The sequence below is a fragment of the Coregonus clupeaformis genome, chromosome 11 (genome assembly GCF_020615455.1).
Source record: "Coregonus clupeaformis isolate EN_2021a chromosome 11, ASM2061545v1, whole genome shotgun sequence".
In the NCBI taxonomy this organism is placed as follows: Eukaryota; Metazoa; Chordata; class Actinopteri; order Salmoniformes; family Salmonidae; genus Coregonus; species Coregonus clupeaformis.
Genome location: NC_059202.1, coordinates 33,350,670 through 33,368,842, shown reverse-complemented (window position 1 = coordinate 33,368,842; position 18,173 = coordinate 33,350,670). Strand labels below are relative to the sequence as shown.

Below are 18,173 nucleotides of genomic sequence, written 5' to 3'. Positions count from 1 at the left end.
ATTTCTAAGATGCATACTTTCAGTTTTTCGAACTCACTCGCGCATAAGAGGGAGGCTTGCGCTACCGGTGCTAGCAAATGAAATATACCGCTGGAGCGCCAATTAAGGTGGTTACATGTTCTTATAATTCAACAGATTGCTCAGAAAACCAGGTGTTATAATCGGCGTATGCTTACTTCGATTTTGACTTTACGCCGATTAAAATAAGCAGAGTAAAGTGTTTACATGACTATTACCATAATCGGCCTACTGCCATAATCAGTTTAATATCTAATTATTAGTGTGCATGTAAACATACTCAGTGAAGCCATAATCCAGCATATTCATGTCTGAATATTGACCCTTACCATCTAAGCTCCAATCATCAGCAGTCAGCCAGTCAGTCAGTCAATCAGTCACTCAGTCAGCCAGCCAGTCAGTCAATCAGTCAGCCAGCAAGTCAGTCAGTCAGTCAGTGAGTCAGCCAGCAAGTCAGTCATTGAGTTAGTGAGTGTGTCAGATAGTCAGTGAGTCAGTAAGTCAGTCATTCACTCACTCAGTCAGTAAGTAAGTCAGTCATTCACTCAGTGAGTCAGTCAGTCAGTCACTCAGTAAGTCAGTCAGTCAGTCACTCAGTAAGTCAGTGAGTCAGTAAGTCAGTCAGTGAGTGAGTCAGTGAGTCAGTCAGTCAGTGAGTCAGTGAGTGAGTCAGTCAGTCAGTCAGTCAGTGAGTCAGTCACTTATTAAGTAATTAATTCAGTCAGTCATTCAGTCAGTAAGTCAGTCATTCAGTCAGTGAGTCATTCTATCAGTGTGTGCCCTATGCCATTCTAGGCCAGAGAGGGAAGCCAATCCGGTGTGGTTTAGTGACTGACAGCTCCAAGTCACTGGTCTGGCTGTGGGATCTGTAGACACGGGAAGCAGCAGTATCACTATTCAGCTCTCAGTCCTGAGTCCTTACCCAGCATGTCTATGGTGTGTGTCACTGATGTGTGTCCTACTAGTGTGTAGATGCAGTATCAGTGTGTATCAGTTTGTCTTTTCTTGAGGCTTAGTTTGCTCAGTCTGGTTAGTGTTGGTCTGCTGCATGACATTGGTAGCATAGATCCTGTTTTACCATCTCTGACTTGTGCCAAATTACTCCCAAAGTAACCAAAACTATTTTAACAGAATCAGCTGCCTGGATTTTATTGAAACTAAAGAGGCATGGTGAATGAAGATATTATCAACAACAAAAAAATACAATATCATATAATAATATAATAATCATATATTAACTTGGCCCCTGAATTGAATGATGAATAATTCAAGGTAACAAATGTAATGTATCTATTAAACGCCTCAATGGATTCTCCCGAGTGGCGCAGTGGTCTAAGGCTGTGCCACTAGAGATCCTGGTTCGAATCCAGGCTCTGTCATAGCCGGCCGCGACCGGGAGACCCATGGGGCGGCGCACAATTGGTCCAGGGTAGGGGAGGGAATGGCCGGCAGGGATGTAGCTCAGTTGGTAGAGCATGGCGTTTGCAACGCCAGGGTTGTGGGTTCGAAATAAAAAAATTATGTATGCACTCACTAACTGTAGGTCGCTCTGGATAAGAGCGTCTGCTAAATGACTAAAATGTTCCATATTTATTTTGGTGAGTAAGAATTGAAGGTGCTCATTTGACCCTGACATCTGAATCAGATCTAACGTTGGTAAAGCAGTGTCTGCTAATATGTGTGTATTGGTATGCATGGGAGAGTTCCTAGCTTACACAGGCTAGATCTCATACTGTCACTTTAACAGATGATGTAAAAGTCATTTTCTCCCTGCATGCCACTTTCACATGTTGCCTCAAATATGCTTTTAGTTGCTCGTTCATTTTCACTTGGGACCAAACTGAAAAGTCCTCCATGTTGCTTTGTCATAGTTAGTTGTATCTTGTGGTGTTTCGAAGTGTGCTCGGTGTAAAATGGATGGTGATGCGCGATTGGTGAATTATTTATTTGGTGTTTTATCATTCATTTTTCTCTCGCAGGACCAGAAAAAGTTAAGGTAAGAATGTTTGAACATGCGGTCAAATTGAATAGTGGCTTGTTTTGTGTTTTGGTCTCGTACTGTAGGTTCTGAGCACAACCACTTAGGTTTAACAATAAGAAGCACCTTTCCTCCAAGAGCAGAACACACTTAAATTGAATATTAAAGGAAGGATAGGGTTAGGTCAATTAGTGTGTGTGTAGTAGTGTGTATATTTTGTGTGTGTACTGATGTGTGATGTGTATTAATATGTGTGTATACGTTGTATAGTTATAATCCAGAGCATAGTAGATGGTGACTGTGAAAACTACAGTCATGTATATCCTCTTACTGTAGCCAGGCAGACATGGAAGTTGACCCTTTATATACAGTATAAGGTTCACTAAAATACAATAATCTGTCAAAACACCTCCTAATGTGTGTTTTCTATACGGTGTGAGGGATGAATCATTTGTATATTAAATGCCTCTCTCCTCTTCTCTTTGTAGTTTGGAAATGAGGCCCAGCAACTGGAGTGGGCGAAGCGAGAGAGTGAGCGAGCGGAGCGGGAGCGGCTGAAGAGACTCCGGCAGCAGGAGCAAGAGGACTTAGAGCTGGCCATCGCTCTCAGCAAGGCCGAGATGTCCCACGGGTGACCTGGACTGGACTTGACTGGACACACACACACATCCCACTGGACAAAAACTGGTTGAATCAACGTTGTTTCCACATCATTTCAACAACAACAAAAAATCAATGTGATGACATTAAATCAGCGTTGCAAACTCATTGGATCTGTAAAAAGTCACTAACGTAAGGGTATTTAGTCATTTTTTCACCCAACTTTTAACCTAAATCCAATGACATGTTGATTTTTTTGTTGATTTCATGTTGAATTCACGTTAGTTGACAACTCAACGAAATGTAAACAAAACTAGACGTTGAACTGAAGTCTGTGGCCAGTGGGATGCCCACACACATAGAGATACAGACATATATAGACACACACAAACATAGACATACTCTTACTAGCATTACTCGTACAAGCACACATGCATAACACATACGTGTACGACTCACACACCATACCCCACACACTGTGAAGGACCTGGAGCTGGCCATTTCCCTCAGGGCCGATGTGCCCAACACATGACTGCTTCCTCAATCACACACACACACAGACACACACCACCGCCACAACACACATACACACTCCATCTGATACCACACACAGAAACACACACCTCACCACACAATCTCCGGATCGACAAACTCTCAAAGCAAAAAAATTACAAAACAGAACTTTTGGGGTTACCCTGGTCCCGAAGTGGAAACCAGTGATGTAGTGGTGTACTGGAGGGGAAACGCAAGTAAATGCAGTTTACCCACCTTTTTTATTTTTTGTGACAGTTAATTCACCTTTTGCGGAAAAATGCATTGAAAGTATAGGGAGTGTTACTTTTCTCACCACGACCGGCGATCAGAGTTTACCCACCAATTTTTTTTACCACTACATCACTGGTGAAAACAGAACTGGATTTTACTTTACGGTGGGAGGTTGGAGTTGGAGTGGGAGATTGAAGCCAACAATCACAATCTCTCTTACTGTTTTTAATTGATAGGTGGGGAGGGGAACAGATGATGACCTGTGCTTTTAGAATGAACTGATGCACTGTTTAAATGCACTATTAAGGCTGGCTCAACATGAAAGATGTAAAGATGAACATAATATGTGTCGGTCTGGTGAAGGAGCATGGATCCCGATTAGAGCTCTGACATGTGAAGAAGGGAATACCTAAAGGTTATGCTGGAATGCTTATTAAGATTGAGACATTATTTTAGTATTGGTTTATTATATGAATGTGGCAAGCCAGTGGCTGGGTTCTTCTCTGACTGGCTACTGTAAGTGTTGTGTGAGAGAGTGGTCTGTTCGGACCAGAACAAACTGTACAGATATATTTTCTTTCTCTGCGAGTGTGAGATAGTAGATGCATTGTTTTGACAATATTTCAGTGCTTCTTCAGCGAACATAGGGAGAAGGGATGGGCACTTAGCTGTGCCTCCTCTGAAAGTTCAAGTAAGTTCACAATGCTGTGATGTACACTACCGGTCAAAAGTTTTAGAACACCTACTCATTCAAGGGTTTTTCTTAATTTTTACTATTTTCTACATTGTAGAATAATAGTGAAGACATCAAAACTATGAAATAACACATATAGAATCATGTAGTAACCAAAAAGTGTTGCCAAGTGATGCCAAGAGTGTGCAAAGCTGTCATCAAGGCAAAGGGTGGCTATTTGAAGAATCTCAAATATATAATATATTTTGATTTGTTTAACACTTTTTTGGTTACTACATGATTCCATATGTGTTATTTCATAGTTTTCATTTCTTCACTATTATTCTACTATGTAGAAAATATATTTAAAAAACATTGAATGAGTAGCTGTTCTAAAACTTTTGACCGATAGTGTATGTCAAACAACAACCAAAAAGGCAAGATGAGGGAAATTATAAGTTTATTATAGAGGTTTCTTTTTATTACATTTTTTAAAATTATGTGATGTGTTATTTTATTATTTTAGGTATTATTTGTTAAAAGAAAGAAACATTTAGTTTATTACAATTCTAGTTGAAAAGAGCTGCAAAAAATTACAAACCTACAAGCACAAGCTGCAGAGAGGTTAAAGAAAGTTAGAAGTGGACTGTGGTTTTCTTCAGCTAACCATCAATGATATGCAAATTAATTAGGTCACATGAGTTTCACAGCTATAACTGGAATATTCAGCTGTTTACGGTACAGTTTGTCATAGTTTGATGTTACAACTTGGGCTCAACCACTTTTATTTATAGCTGCGTTTACTTGAAACTCCTTGCTGATGGTACTGCCTGCTTAGCACATTAAACCTGTGGGGTTTACTTTGCTTTCAACCTTTGAATTGAACTGAATAGAGATGATGAAAATAGCAGCTGAGGTCCTAACCATATGAAAAGGACAGTTACATTAATTCCCCCTGTGTTCTATGTTTTCCTGTTGTACTGAACTGTATGTGTCATACATTAACGTTTTTAAGCTTCCATGTAATGTCATTGTTGTCCCCTACTATTGGACTAGTCTGAGTGAAAAGACCTCGCCTAGCCATATGGGATGTTGTGAAAATGCATTATTAAAGTTACATCCCCCTTTGGGTTGGAAAAGGACATGATTTAAGTTACAATTCAGTGGTATGGGCCGTTAACGCTGCCACAAGGTGGAAATAGAAACCATCTCTCCCTGACATTTATTTGTTAATGTTTACATATCAAACTTCTTTGCTCTAGTGGTTAAAACAGTGTAATTCTATTCTATAAGAACCTGTTCTGGTACAGATCTGACCTTTAACTGTGCTGCTGTATATAGCTGACTCACTGGGCAAAAACTGGTTGAATAAACGTTGTTTCCACGTCATTTTAACCCCAGAAAATAATGTGATGACTTTGAGTCAAAATGGAAAACTGATTGGATTTGAAAAAAGTCATCAACGTAAGGGAATTTGGTATTTTGGGTTAGGGTTAGGGTAACCTAACGAAGCAGGGGTAAAAGAAACGCCTGAAACTAGATCCCCTACATACTGGTCTTGACGAGGAGAAAAAAAACTGTTGGGGGAGGTTCTCTTCTGCACTGTTCAACCAATCCAGTAAATGTGAAGGAGGAGTTAAGATGGAGTGTCGTCTCTTGTTAATGCCTAAAAGTGGAAGTCGCTTCACAGGCTCTTTTTCCATTTCCCCTGAAAACCGGAGCATCCGGTTGTTGGGGACTCGGCAGAGGTTAGGGTTAGGTTACCCCTAACCCTAACTTTTAACCTAAATCGAATGACATGGTGATTATTTTTTTTTCAATTCACATTAGTTGACAACTCAACCAAATGTAAAATAAAACTAGACGTTGAACTGATGTCTGTGTACAGTGGGGAGGTAGCCTGTGGTCGTCTGCATTTGACCCTTGACCTTTTCAGCCCTACCTGTGGTGTTTTAATCACAGGTCAGACGCTCGAAGCTTGGGATGCCAACACTCCTGCCCTTACCCAGCATGCTCTATGTCAGAACCCTTGTAATGTGCCCTCGGGTTAGGTGAAATCCACAGTGAGGGTGCTTGGTTGGCCTGAGACTCAGCCACAACTCTCTGTTCATTGGTCATTTCATGCCCCTTTTTGTATACCTTGAAAATACATCCATCCATCCTTTCTTACTCCATTCTTTGAAGTTAGCCAAGCGATTAAGGGCATTGAGCCAGTAACTAAAAGGTTGCTGGTTCGAATCCCCGAGCCAGCAAGGTGGAAACAAATCTGCCATTCTGCCCTTGAGTAAGGCAATTAACCCCCAACAACAACTGCTCCTGGGCGTCGATGATGTCGATTAAGGCAACACCTCTCTGATTCAGAGGGGTTGGGTTAAATGCGGAAGACACATTTCGGTTGAATGCATTCAGTTGTGCAACTGACTAGGTATCCCCTTGATCTGACACTATTGGATTGGTGAAATAAAGGGTTCCATTATGTATCCCAATCACCCATCCAATCATGTTAGATTAAGGAGGCAGGATGGAAGGATGCATTTTGAGAGTATTGAAATAGGGCCCAAGTGTTCTCACATCCACTGCCTAGTGTTCTCTACGTACTTACCACTCATGCTGTATTTTGTCTTTGATACCTACATTGTGCAATAGATTTTATTTTGTATTTTTCAAATTGTTCGTGTGCTGAAAAAACCTGTGAATCCAGTTGGACTTTTAAAATATCTATGCTTTTAATATGAGTACCCTCTGCCCCAACCTGGTTGAGTTTGATCATGCATTTAGAGATACATGCAGAGGCCTAATACAAGCCTAAACAGATTGTAGAGATTGTAGAAGACTTATCTTTTGTTTTTCTGACAACTGATCTGACTTCTGAAGCTCGATGCATTCCTTTTTCTTTTGGCCTGCCTTTAACTGTCCTTCCTCTGTAGATGAGAATAAATAATCAAAGCTGTCTTACTGCAATGCATAAGGTGTATACAAACAGTATATTATGTCTGTTATATTTGTCCCATAAGAAGAGAAAAAATGTGTAACTTAAAACATTTTGAGGTTATATGACTATACACTAAGAGTTAAAAGAAATGCTTGGATTTATTTTAAATGTTAATCCTCTGTACATGGTCATTGTTTACTAGAATAAACATTTCATTGAAATGAATAGGTCTCATGTTTTTTTTGTGCTGATTTTCCTTTTGTACGTACACTGAGTATACCGAACATTTTGCCCTCAGAACAGCCTCAATTCGTCGGGGCATGGACTCTAAAATGTGTCAAAAGTGTTCCACAGGGATGCTGGCCAATGTTAACTCCAATGCTTCCCACAGTTGTGTCAAGTTGGCTGGATGTCCTTTGGGTGGTGGACCATTCTTCATACACACGGGAAACTGTTGAGCATGAACAACCCAGCAGTGTTGCAGTTCTTGACACAAACCGGCACGCATGGCACCTACTAACATACCCTGTTCAAAGGCACTTACATATTTTGTCTTGCCCATTCACCCTCTGAATGACACACATAAACAATCCATGTCTCAATTGTCTCAAGGCTTAAAAATCCTTCTTTAACCTGTCTCCTTCCCTTCATCTACACTGATTGAAATGGATTTAACAAGTGACATCAATAAGGGATCATAGCTTTCACCTGGATTCACCTGGTCAGTCTAAGTCATGGAAAGAGCAAGTGTCCTTAATGTTTTGTATACTCAGTGTATATTGGGACATATATTTAATTTAGTATTTTATGTATAATATAACAAGCCATAGTCATAACATAAATGCTCAAATGGATATCCCTGTCTTTCTAGGCTGTGTTAAACAATCCCCTTGCTGTTTATTTGAACAAGTACAAACCATACAGACTTTCCCCAGCAGTGGTTATGTGATTTCTTAGTATGAATCTGAAGGATTCCATCAATGTAGCAAGGTACACTACATGACCAAAAGTATGTGGACACCTGCTCGTCGAACATCTCATTCCAAAATCATGGGCATTAATATGGAGTTGGTCCCCCCTTTGCTGCTATAAATGCCTCCACTCTTCTGAGAAGGCTTTCTACTAGATGTTGGAACATTGCTGCGGGGACTTGCTTCCATTCAGCCACAAGAACATTAGTGAGGTCAGGCACTGATGTTGGGCGATTAGTCCTGGCAGTCGGCGTTCCAATTCATCCCAAAGGTGTTCGATGGGGTTGAGGTCAGGGCTCTGTGCAGGCCAGTCAAGTTCTTCCACACCGATCATTGTCATGCTGAAACAAGAAAGGGCCTTCCCCAAACTGTTGCCACAAAGTTGGAAGCACAGAATCGATTAGAATGCTGTAGCGTTAAGATTTTCCTTCAATGGAACTAAGGGGACTAGCCCGAACCATGAAAAACAGCCCCAGACCATTATTCCTCCTCCACCAAACTTCACAGTTGGCACTATGCATTGGGGCAGGTAGCGTTCTCCTGGCATCCGCCAAACCAAGATTCATCTGTCAGACTGCCAGATGATGAAGCGTGATTCATCACTCCAGAGAACGCGTTTCCACTGCTCCAGAGTCCAATGGCGGCGAGCTTTACACCACTCCAACCGCCGCTTGGCATTGCACATGGTGCGCCATAGAAACCCTCCCGACGAACAGCTCTTCGAGGCAGTTTGGAACTCGGTAGTGAGTGTTGCTACGCGCTTCAGCACTCAGTGGTCCCATTCTGTGAGCTTGTGTGGCCTACTACTTCACGGCTGAGCCGTTGTTGCTCCTAGATGTTTCCACTTCACAATAACAGCACTTACAGTTGACCGGGGCAGCTCTAGCAGGGCAGAAATTGTACGAACTGATTTGTTGGAAAGGTGGCAAGTCATAGGATGCCACGTTGAAAGTCACTGAGCTCTTCAGTAAGGACATTCTACTGCCAATATTTGTCTATGGAGATTGCATGGCGGTGTGCTCGATTTTATACACCTGGCAGCAACGAGTGTGGCTGAAATAGCCAAATCCACTCATAGGGTGGCAGGTAGCTTAGTGGTTAAGAGCGTTGTGCCAGTAACCGAAAGGTCGCTGGTTCTAATCCCCGAGCCGACTAGGTGAAAAATCTGTTTATGTGCCCTTGAGCAAGGCACTTAACCCTAATTGCTCATGTAAGTCACTCTGGATAAGAGCGTCTGCTAAATGACTAAAATATAAATTTGAAGGGGTGTCCACATACTTTTGTATATATAGTGTACCATACCCTAGCCGTACATATGATTCCAATGTTTACCGTTTCATGTCCACCTTAGTCAGCCATGATCTAGTACCGGTATGTACTGTACAGTAAATCTATGTAAACAAGCCAAAGGTTCATAGCCTTTATTTCCCCCCCCCCCCCAGATGTGTTGGTTCATACTTCCTGACCTTTGGAATTAAAACTCCCTCAAACTAGTAAATACTGTAGATCTAAAGCTCTAGACAAGATGCTCATTGATGGTCCCCCAAACGCCAGACCTGCCAAAAAGCAACACCAGGCAGTAAAATGGGCTGTAAATTACAGCCGTCTATATTTCAAGGATACAGCTGCAAGGTTGAAAATTATTCAGTGTCAACAGACCACTCATTTCTGGACATATTACTTGAAACCCAAGCAAGTCCTGTGTTCGGAATGTTAACTGTCTCCGTATGAAATAACAGGAAATTCCTAGGTAAGTTTGTATTTACCTTATACTAATGGAAGTGCGGAAATGAAATGCCGTTTGCTTTTAAGGAGGAAAATGGGTCATGGAGACGTATTGAAGATATGCTTGTCTCACAAATTGCCCCTCTAATATTTGTATCCATATTTGTGCATTCTTTTTCGGGTATTTACTAATGTTGACTTTTACTTTTACAAAGAGAGTGACTGAATTGACATGTTTTCTTAACAAGAACTTGACACGTTAATGCTTCATGATGTTGATGAATGCTTACACTCCACATGTGCGCACACACACACACACATACACACACAAACACCCTTTTATGGGAGTTGGGGGTCCGTAGCTGTCAGAGGTATCTGTAAGGGGATCTCCCGTGTGCCTTCTCCCTGTTGGGGCCGATACACGGAGACCCCAACTCTCTGACAGCTAGCTGGGGGCCATGATGTTTTTCAGCCTCAGCTCCAAGAACTAGACATGGCTAGGAAAACCGTTAAGAGAACCCCCCTCTCCTGTAACCAATCTGCCATAGTTAATACATAATCAGCCCTGGACCTGAGGAGCAGCAGACCCAGTCCCCTTGGCCCAGTCTATTTAATCAGCTGTTGTGAGGGAAGGAGTGGAGCTTGCTGCTCCAGAGCAGGGCTGCCTGGCCTGGCTGCCCCAGGAATGTTGTGGTACAGACCGGGAGAAAGTGTTAATGTTTTCCAATAGGACTGACTGTCACAGGAGGAATGCTGGCTAAAACAGTCCAGATGGACCCTCTCTGGTACTCTGTCACTCCATATAATTCACCATTGGTCTGATGCGTATCTTTGAGAAATATATATTTTGGTATGCACTAGGCCTACATAGAGCTGGGGAGGGGAGATGGTTTTTGTCTCGTAAATATATAACGAAGTTGATGTTGGTATGGATGTTTTTATGTCATTAAGTGTTTCTCCGAAATGAACCGAGGCATTAACATATTTATCAATTAACATAAACATGCTGTATATATCAAGTGCCTTACAAATGGAGTTGTTTATTTCCGTCCTCAAGTGCATAATGGTACTGTGCTCAGGAAAGGTGATTCACCATGTGTCTGTTGGGAAAGGACTCCACTCTTTCACTCCACACACAGTATCATTCTACACAGGCCTGTCTTTAGCCAGTGCCAATGTTAGTCCATGTTGTTCATCCATACACCGAATGAGTGTCTTCCACTGAGGAGCTTCCAAACAGCTCCAGTAGATGGTGTACTCATCCCATGACATTCCCACTTTTCCCACACATGGTAATTGGCCTTTGGCTGCAGTGAAGTCTAGGAATCCACTGAGATCAACTCTTTCCTGGTATGATCGATGTTATACATTTGACTCAGACAGGATCTCAGTATGAGATGTTGGGGCTTTACATTGAATATGGAGGCCAGGCTTGTTGTGTCTCTCAAAGTCTTGGTGAATATACTGTTGATCGTCATTACTGGAAACTGAAATGTGGGCATTTGTGTGTGCTCTGTTGCCCATTGGGGGCCAACTGTGAAAGTGATCTCCACACACACACACACACACACACACACACACACACACACACACACACACACACACACACACTGAACTGCTCACTTGATTTTCAGCAGTTAATACTCTTTCACCTCTTTCAGAGAGTTCATATAAAAGTCAAACACACGTATCTAGCTTGTACTGTAGAGCTTTAAAAAGCTGTCTTCTCCTTGTTCTCTCTACGGACTTACTTCTTTATTGCCTTTTTTTATGGAACCATCCCTGTAGAATTGTATAACATTATGCTGTTGTTTGTGAAGATACTCTGTGTAAAGCATTTCTGCTTGATAAGCTGCAGCCAAATGCAGCCAACCATGTTTAAGAATTGTTTATTTGACCCAATTAAAGTGCTCACTTCAGACTAAAGTATACCTAATATGAAAGAACTTTGAATAGGCCTAGATAAATTTGCATATAAAGATGGTAACTTTAAGAGATATCTTGCTTATTTCATGTTGACATTAGTCCCGAAACTATGATAATCACCTCCTGTGATCTTTTAGAACAGTCCTTGCCACTAGATTTACAGCTCTGATGCACCCCCTTAATTCACAAATAAAGTAGGTAGAACAGCATTTGTGCCTCTTGGCAATTGTATTTTTTATCTCTTGCATGGAGTTTCAGGTGTGCCATGGCAAAGAGCCAGCGAATGTTGCGTGTTATGATTATGAATGGTTTCATACTAGGAGATACAGATCATCTTCGGGTGAAACTGGAGCAGAGTAACTTGAGGGTTATCGTTCAGATTCAGAGATTATTCTGAATTGCTGTACAGTCGTGGTCAAAAGTTTTGAGAATGACACAAGTATTGGTCTTCACAAAGTTTGCTGCTTCAGTGTTTTTAGATATTTTTGTCAGATGTTACTATGGTATACTAAAGTATAAATACAAGCATTCCATAAGTGTCAAAGGCTTTTATTGACAATTACATTAAGTTTATGCAAAGAGTCAATATTTGCAGTGTTGACCCTTCTTTTTCAAGACCTCTGCAATCCGCCCTGGCATGCTGTCAATTAACTTCTGGGCCACATCCTGACTGATGGCAGCCCTTTCTTGCATAATCAATGCTTGGAGTTTGTCAGAATTTGTGGGTTTTTGATTGTCCACCCACCTCTTGAGGATTGACCACAAGTTCTCAATGGGATTAAGGTCTGGGGAGTTTCCTGACCATGGACCCAAAATGTCGATGTTTTGTTCCCCAAGCCACTTAGTTATCACGTTTGCCTTATGGCAAGGTGCTCCATCATGCTGGAAAAGGCATTGGTCGTCAACAAACTGTTGTTGGATGGTTGGGAGAAGTTGCTCTCGGAGGATGTGTTGGTACCATTCTTTATTCATGGCTGTGTTCTTAGGCAAAATTGTGAGTGAGCCCACTCCCTTGGCTGAGAAGCAACCCCACACATGAATGGTCTCAGGATGCTTTACTGTTGGCATGACACAGGACTGATGGTAGCGCTCACCTTGTCTTCTCCGGACAAGCTTTTTTCTGGATGCCCCAAACAATTAGAAAGGGGATTCATCAGAGAAAATGACTTTACCCCAGTCCTCAGCAGTCCAATCCCTGTACCTTTTGCAGAATATCAGTCTGTCCCTGATGTTTTTCCTGGAGAGAAGTGGCTTCGTCGCTGCCCTTCTTGACACCAGGCCATCCTCCAAAAGTCTTCGCCTCACTGTGCGTGCAGTTGCACTCACACCTGCCTGCTGCCATTCCTGAGCAAGCTCTGCACTGGTGGTGTCCCGATCCCGCAGCTGAATCAACTTTAGGAGACGGTCCTGGCGCTTGCTGGACTTTCTTGGGCGCCCTGAAACCTTGTTCACAACAATTGAACCTCTCTCCTTGAAGTGCTTGATGATCCGATAAATGGTTGATTTAGGTGCAATCTTACTAGCAGCAATATCCTTGCCTGTGAAGCCCTTTTTGAGCAAAGCAATTATGACGGCATGTGTTTCTTTGCAGGTAACCATGGTTAACAGAGGAAGAACAATGATTTCAAGCACCACCCTCCTTTTAAAGCTTCCAGTCTGTTATTCTGACTCAATCAGCATGACAGAGTGATCTCCAGCCTTGTCCTCGTCAACACTCTCACCTGTGTTAACGAGAGAATCACTGACATGATGTCACCTGGTCCTTTTGTGGCAGGGCTGAAATGCAGTGGAAATGTTTTTGGGGGATTCAGTTCATTTTCATGGCAAAGAGGGACTTTGCAATTAATTGCAATTCATCTGATCACTCTTCATAACATTCTGGAGTATATGCAAATTGCTATCATAAAAACTGAGGCAGCAGACTTTGTGAAAATTAATATTTGTGTCATTCTCAAAACTTTTGACCACGACTGTATATGTGATGAGGGATAGACGTAAACATATAGTAAAGCCTGTAATTTGAGACATCTAAAGGGGAAACCAGATAGCAATGAATGCATGCGGAAAAACATGCAATCTGTTTTGTTTATAGACAGACGGGTTGCATGGCTAACAGAATGCATAAACCATATATGCATGGCTGACAGAATGCATAAACCATATCAATAGATGACCTCTGAGCCCTAACTCACGCTTCAATCTTCCCACACTCTCTTCTAGAAGTTATTATTACACTCAGAGCAAAAAGTGAAATGAGAATGTTCGATTTTTCACTTGAGTATATGGGCTATTCATAGAGGCATTCTTACTTCCTCTTTTCTCTAAACTGGCAGGGGCATCCAGAAGATAATGCGGTCCCTAAAAAGTTGTAACACTTTAAGAAAAGGTCCTCTTTTATGCTTCCCCATAGAGCCAATGTAGAGACATTGTTGGGAGCTTTCAGAGTTCACAAAGGTGGCCCCTTTCTCCTCTCTCGCTCTCTCTCTCGCTCTCTCTCGCTCTCTCTCTCTCTCTCTCTCTCTCTCTCTCTCTTTCTCTCGCTCAGTTTTTACACATACAGTAGCCAAAGTCCATAATTAGGCCCATAACACTGTGAATTCTCTCTCTCTTTCTCTCTTTCTCTCTCTCTCTCTCTCTGTCTATTTTTACACATGCAGTAGCCAAAGTAGATAATTAGGCCCCTAACACAGTGAATTCTCTCTCTCTACCTGTTTTTACACATACAGTAGCCAAAGTACATAATTAGGCCCCTAACACAGTGAATATGAGTTTATTCTGAAGGCAACTACACCTGACTTTATTGTGCAGGGATGCTGTCATGTGACCCAGATACACAGGCTGAAGGCCCCTGATTAAGAGATGGATCATGGGTAAAATGTTGGTTTTCTGGGCCTCTTCTTTTAACACCTTTCTCCTTCCACAGTGGAGGGGCTTTGTTGTTGGGTAGCATACCAACCTAAAAATGCACTTTTAAGAATATGCAACCATGTTTAAGTGATAGCTGCTTAGTACTGCTTCATGCTTTATCAACATTGAAATAACAAGACAATAGAGCCTAACCCAGGGGACTACTTGAAGTGAAAGCTTTGATTTTATAGAATACATTTGGTGTGAGACTCAAATCCAGGCTAACAGATGTATAACCTTTGTGTCGCTCTCTCTTCTCATCCCCCCTGAACTTTCCATCCTGTCCCATTGGGTCTTCTCATTGAGGCAGCAACCAGGGTTCCTCTCTCTTTCAGTGTGGTGTGCCCCTGTGCCCAGACCCAGAGAGGGAACATCTATATTGAATCTCTGTAATTATGTAAATGTAATGTTTGTATTTATAGGCTGCATGAGCCGCAAGACTCTGGCAGTGGCCCTGTGACAGCTGGAAAACACTGCACTCAGAAAACATATTATAAACTGCTCAGGCCTGAACTGGCGCTGTATGATAGCTGGCTCATGGTTGATGTAAAGATATGGAAATATTGTTGAGGAGTTTATGACTGGTGTAATGTTACAGTATGGTGTGATGATGATACACAGATGTCAGGGCTGCTCCATTTTCCAAAGCCACAAGGATTTTACTCAAAGTCTAAAATAATGTTGTTCAATTAGTTTAATATGTACATTAAAATAAACTATTTACATTATATAACAATATATTTACATGGCAATAATACATTTACTCAGAAAACCAAACAGAACAGTCTTAAGTCACAAGACTTTTAGCCCTTTGTCATGTTGAGATGGACACTCTTATTTCCATAGTTTTAAAGACCCTGACATTAAATGTTATTCAACAGGTAAATGCACACACAGAACATTCAATTCAAGCCTTTGAAGACTGAAAGGCAGTTTTAGATCAAAACATTGTCTTAAAGCTTATTTAATGTGCTGTTTACAGTTATAACACATACATAAACTTTGCGTTTTTGCCAGTAGAAAATATGGCACTTGTAGGATGCATATAATAGAAGGCACTATCTTGAATATCAAAACACATCATGTTAAACAATGTTATTGTTAGATTCCAGTTGTGTCAGAGGTGTACTTAGAGCCAACCTGATATGTTGACTTGAATTTACAAATGCCAACTCCGTGTAATGCACTTTTAAAGCCTTTTACAAAATATTATTCGATAAAAAATAACAAAGTAGTACCAGCTACATATTTTTAAAATAGTATTTGTATATAGAATTCGTCTGACCATGTTTTCTTTTCTTATGCTGTTTTCCTATTCCCCAAAAACGTTAAATAAACAAACAAAAATACAAAATACATATTTTGGAGAAATCTTTGGCAAAGTCCTCAATCGTATGTGATTTCTCACATGTGTCGCTTCATGTGCAGCGCGAGGTGGTCGGACCTGGAGAAGGCGCGCTCGCACAGGTGGCACTGGAATGGCCTGTGGCCAGTGTGCTTACGGAAATGGCGCGTCAACTCGTCGGAACGGGCGAACTTCCAGCCACAACCCTCCCAACTGCAATGGTATGGTTTCTCTCCTGTTGAACAACAAAGGGGAAAATACCATGTGTATACTGACAGAAAATGCAGTTATTTGCAACATATAGCCAAATATTTATAGGTTGCAATAAGCATACAGACATTGAGGAATGTTCCTTACCTGTGTGCGTTCTGTGGTGCGCTTTCAAATGCGAGCTTTTGGTGTAGGTTTTCGCGCATCCAGCGAAAGTGCAAGTGTGACTCGCTGTGCGCTTCCTTGGCCAGGAGCGCCGACCCCTCTTTGGCTTTGAGTCCATCATCTCCAACGGAGAGGACGGTGGAGTGAGCAGCGCTCTCTGGTTGGTGGGCTGCATACCCATTCCGTCTTCGTACATCCCGAACTGGTGTGCGCTCTGGTACGGGAGCTGCATCTGTGGGGGCGGGTGAGAGTGAGGGTAGCCCGCTGCGGAGCGGTAGCTCTGGGGGAAAGTCATGGAGTGGCACATCTGGGTCTGACACTCGGAACTCATCAGGTCGTCTGGGCTGAGAGGCGGTGTCATGTTCCCCGCAGCCTGCGGAGAGTTGGCTAGTCTCGGCTGCTCGAAGGACATCATGCACGAAACGTTCCCCTCCTGCTTGATTTTTGGGCAGCTCTGAGGGACCATTTCCATAACTGGTCGGTAACTGTCCATGGATTGCTCGACCTTAATGTTGTCTGGAAAGTCCTGATTTGGGAAAGCAGAGGAACTGACTAGAAATCTCCCATGGATGCTGTTGCCAGAGAGCTGGTGGCAGAAGCTGCTGTCAAGCTCATTGCGCAGGAGCTCAGCCATCAGGCTGTTGTAAGGCGGAGGTGGAATGTTCATCTCGGGCACGGTGTAGGTAGACTGCATCCCGGAGAGATACATGTTGTTCTGCTCTGCTAGCCTGTACTCTCCCCCCGTCCCGGATGATGGAGTGTTGCTGTCTGTGCCAGTGGAGTTAGAGAGAATAAACTCCAGATCCAGGAACTTATCTAGATCCTCTTCGTCTTTTATGCCCATGCAGATGTCCATGCCCTCAGCCACCGCACAGCTGGAATGCACAGACCTGTCCATCTCGCCCTTCCACCTCTGCAATAGTACAAGATGCCATTAGTGAAAAGATCATGTAAAAAAACAAAACAAAGCTCTGTACAATCAAATGGAACATGAATATTTGTTACATAAAAAAATAAACTGTAAAAACAATATGTAACTGTTTAAATAACAAGTTAGAAGCCTAACTGTTTAAAATATGGGTTCACTCTACATCTGGACTGAAATGCCATTGCTTTATTCTTACTATACTACATCTATACTACATTAATCTACCAACTACAGGTAAAACAACCAAAAAACATATCTAAATACATAAACCAATATACTTACATTTTCCCAGCATTTTTCCTTTTGGTTCGCAAATGTAGCGATGGATGGTAAAATGGTCCCGGTTAAGGCCATTTCCATACGTTGTAATGGCAAAATAAATTTGTTTTTTTCTTGAATAAAAAACGTTCTTTCTGTCTATGAATATCAGCAAAAGCGATGTAGAGTCCACACGAGAAACTAGTTGTTGTAGTAAATCACTATATCTCCTCACTTGAAATAGTGTTTCAGTGTCATGTGCAAGTTTGATTGGTAGGAGTTCCTATATACCTTATAAATATTGTAGCTGAAAAGCTGGAACTATTGTACGAAGCGGAGGAAACACGCACCTATATAAAGCCAGTGAGCCAAGTGAGCCTTGCAGTCTCTTTGCTTTCCCTCTTGCGCTCGTGCGAGCTTTAAAGCCACCTCTACACACGCCCCTTCCTGCATAGAAACGAGTTTAACAAGTATAACACGTAATGACGCGCTAGGCAAAGACCGCCCCTTGCGGAAAATAACCTAGTAAGCAATTAACACATTATGTCAAATTAAATTACATGTTATGCGCGGAATACAACAGGTGAAATGCTTACTTACGAGCCCTTAACCAACAATGCCAACAAGAGTTTGAAAAAAGTACAAAATAAATGCTATATAAACTCAAGTAAAAATAGGAACACAATAAAATAACAATAAGGGGCTATATACAAAAGGGTACTGGTACAGTCAATGTGCAGGGGTACCGGTTAGTCGAGGTAATTTAGGTAAT

At 41.9% G+C, this 18,173-nt stretch overlaps 2 protein-coding genes across 16 annotated transcripts in view; one reads left to right on the top strand and one right to left on the bottom strand.

The window, feature by feature from the left end:
* Positions 1-2,764, top strand: part of LOC121576812 (epidermal growth factor receptor substrate 15-like 1) — a 43,230-nt gene extending 40,466 nt beyond the window's left edge. For 6 of the 15 annotated variants that reach the window (XM_041890305.1, XM_041890302.1, XM_041890301.1 and 3 more), the window contains one exon: positions 2,485-2,764. In XM_041890305.1, coding sequence (XP_041746239.1) covers positions 2,485-2,631 — 147 coding nt within the window. In that variant the 3' untranslated portion in view covers positions 2,632-2,764. Of the gene's footprint in view, positions 1-1,997; positions 2,015-2,484 lie in introns of all 15 variants that reach the window. The other 9 variants (XM_041890314.1, XM_041890309.1, XM_041890303.1 and 6 more) reach the window with 5 other exon arrangements.
* A 12,407-nt stretch (positions 2,765-15,171) lies between these two features.
* On the bottom strand, positions 15,172-17,808 carry LOC121577313 (Krueppel-like factor 2). The gene is made up of 3 exons (XM_041891077.2): positions 17,426-17,808; positions 16,198-17,128; positions 15,172-16,075 (listed from the first exon to the last, which is right to left on the bottom strand). Exons 1-3 carry the CDS (start codon positions 17,501-17,503, stop codon positions 15,900-15,902), a joined length of 1,185 nt encoding a protein of 394 aa, XP_041747011.1. The 5' UTR covers positions 17,504-17,808; the 3' UTR covers positions 15,172-15,899.
* Positions 17,809-18,173: the final 365 nt, after the last annotated feature.

Excerpts from the sequence above, each read along its gene's own strand:
- LOC121577313 (XM_041891077.2), bottom strand. The coding sequence starts at position 17,503 with ATGGAAATGGCCTTAACCGGGACCATTTTACCATCCATCGCTACATTT. Across the intron at positions 17,129-17,425 it reads AGGAAAAATGCTGGGAAAAT|AGGTGGAAGGGCGAGATGGA; the intron begins GTAAGTATATTG and ends GTACTATTGCAG. Across the intron at positions 16,076-16,197 it reads GCACCACAGAACGCACACAG|GAGAGAAACCATACCATTGC; the intron begins GTAAGGAACATT and ends GTTGTTCAACAG.